General features: G+C 43.6%; 1 protein-coding gene across 1 annotated transcript; it reads left to right on the top strand.

The window, feature by feature from the left end:
- Positions 1-877: 877 nt before the first annotated feature.
- Positions 878-1,336, top strand: LOC133796055 (uncharacterized). Its single transcript, XM_062233535.1, has one exon. It carries the CDS (start codon positions 878-880, stop codon positions 1,334-1,336), a length of 459 nt encoding a protein of 152 aa, XP_062089519.1.
- The last annotated feature ends 1,353 nt before the right edge of the window (positions 1,337-2,689 follow it).

Consider the following 2,689-nt stretch of genomic DNA (forward strand, 5'->3'; position numbering starts at 1 on the left):
CGCTCCCGGCTATTTCCACATTCCGAAGAACATTTTTTATTATAGTTCAGGGGACGAGTCCACCATTGAGGACTAGAGTCCAGTTCATAATCATACCATGGGGTGCTGAAAAATAAGATGGAATAATAATAATTTTCTAAGACCTTAAGGGATTTGTGTTTTGATTAAGTAAACACTTTTGGGATTGTTTAATTTTGGAACAATTTAAACATTTTGAATGCTATGGATATTTTGTTGCAAACTCTAAATGATGTAGTTTGAATGTATGATTTTGCAAATATCTATCAAACCAATATGCAATGTTCCTCCCTTATGATTTTTCCTTTGATTGCCTTAGAACTTCATCATGTCGACCAGAGGAAGAGGAGGAAAGGGAAGAGGAAGAGGCAGAGGAAAAGGTGCCTCCACAAGGTATGAAACTACGGCCACCCCTGATGTTGAAATGCCATATGTTTAACCTACAGCTCCAGCAGCACCATCTGTGGACCTGTCCGCAGAGGTAGCAAGGTTAAAAAAACAGGTGAGATTGAGAGATGAGGAAATAGCACAAGCTAGACAAGCACCGTAAACATCCCAAACGCACCAGATACCTCAAGTACCAGTGGCACAACCTCAGCCGCCAGTACCACCACTTGCACCACTACTAGTAACCTATGGGTTCGAACTAGTATATGAATGCTTTAGGAAACAAGCCCCACCAACTTTTGAGGGGAAAGCTGATCCACTGGTGGCGGAAGATTGGTTAAGGTCGGTTGAGGCTATTTTTGATCATATGGAGTTAGATGACTGCCAAAGGGTTTCCTGCGCAGTTTATCTACTTAAAATGGATGCACGGATTTGGTGGGACGTGACTAAACAGACCCGTGATCCAAATACCATGACTTGGGCAGAGTTTGTCCAGTCATTTAGTAAGAAGTATTACAGTCCAGCTGTGCCAGCAACTAAGGTTGACGAATTTATAACTCTGGTACAAGGGAATCTTTCGGTCACTGACTATGCACATAAGTTCGATCGATTGGCCAAATTTTCCCCTGAAGTGGTGCCAACTGATGCATTGCGAGTCCAGAGGTTTGTAAGGGGACTCAAACCTATGATCGCGAGGGACGTTAGGATGACCAGTGCAGAAGTGGTAAGTTATGCAGAGGTATTGGATAGGGCTCTTGAAGCTGAATATTTGGAAGAACGGATATGGAAGGATAATGCCACTAGAAGAGAGAACAACCGAAACAAGAACTTCCACGAGAGCAACAAGAGAAAAGCTAACGAAGGGCGGAATAGTGGGGTTGATAAAAGACCTAGACCTCCGGCCACGAATAGAAACATTCACAACTCTTAGAACCATAGCAACCGTAGCAACTGCTTCAATGACTGGAACCGTGGGAACCAACAAGGCAACTGAGTCGAGCATCCTATCTGTCCTAAATGCTCGAAGAGACACCCAAGAGAGTGTCAGGCCAGTACCAACAAATGCTTCAAGTGGGGCCAGGCAGGACACTTGAGAAAGAATTGCCCACAATGGAAGGTGGGACAGAATAACAATAACAATTTGGTGCCAGCAAGAGTTTTCGCCTTAACCCAGAATGAAGCAGCCAATAGCAACACCGTGGTTACAGGTCAGCTCCCTATATCTAGTACAATGTGTAGAGTCTTAATTGATTCTGGAGTGACTCATTCTTATGTTTCCATGAATGTGATTGATAGACTGAATATGCCTTATAATATGTTTGAACATAACTTTAGTACATTGTTGCCATCGGGAGATATGATGTTGTCAACTAAGTGGCTACCGTCAACACCTATAACGGTAGAGGGCAGGGAGTGCCCAGCAGATCTCATAGAACTGAGTATACCAAATTATGATGTCATACTAGGCATGGATTGGTTATGCAAACATGGGGCTACGATAGACTGTCGAAAGAAGACCGTAGAGTTCAGGCCAAAGGAAGGAGAGGTCTTTTCCTTTAGAGGTGAAGTAGCGAGCTTTCGAACACCCATAATATCTACACTGGAAGCACAGAATGTGATGCAACATGGATGTTCGGCGTTCCTTGCTAGTGTGGTGGATAAGTCCAAGGAGTCAGAACTAAAGCCAGAAAATGTACGTATGATTTGCGAGTTCCCGGAAGTGTTTCCCGAAGAATTACCAGGACTACCCCTGGACAGAGAAATCGAGTTTTTAATCGAGCTTGCACCTAAAACTACACCAATCTCTAAAGCACCCTATCGAATGGCGCCGACAGAGTTAAAGGAACTTAGGAACCAACTACAGGAGTTGTTGGACAAAGGGTTCATAAGACCTAGCCATTCGCCATGGGGAGCACCAGTTCTTTTTGTAAAGAAGAAGGACGGGAGTATGAGAATGTGCATTGATTACCGAGAGCTCAATAAGGTCACCATTAAGAATAAATATCCTTTGCCTAGGATAGACGACCTTTTTGATCAACTGCAAGGGGCAGCGGTATTCTCAAAGATTGACCTGCGATCCGGGTACCATCAGTTGAAGGTGAAAGAGGGAGACATTCCAAAGACGGCTTTTAGAACTCGCTACGGGCACTATGAATTCTTAGTGATGTCTTTTGGACTCACCAACGCCCCAGCAGCCTTTATGGATATGATGAATAGGGTATTTAAGGATTTCTTGGACAAGTTTGTAGTAGTGTTCATTGATGATATCCTCATTTACTCGAAG

Source organism: Humulus lupulus, chromosome 8, assembly GCF_963169125.1.
Source record: "Humulus lupulus chromosome 8, drHumLupu1.1, whole genome shotgun sequence".
NCBI lineage: Eukaryota > Viridiplantae > Streptophyta > Magnoliopsida > Rosales > Cannabaceae > Humulus > Humulus lupulus.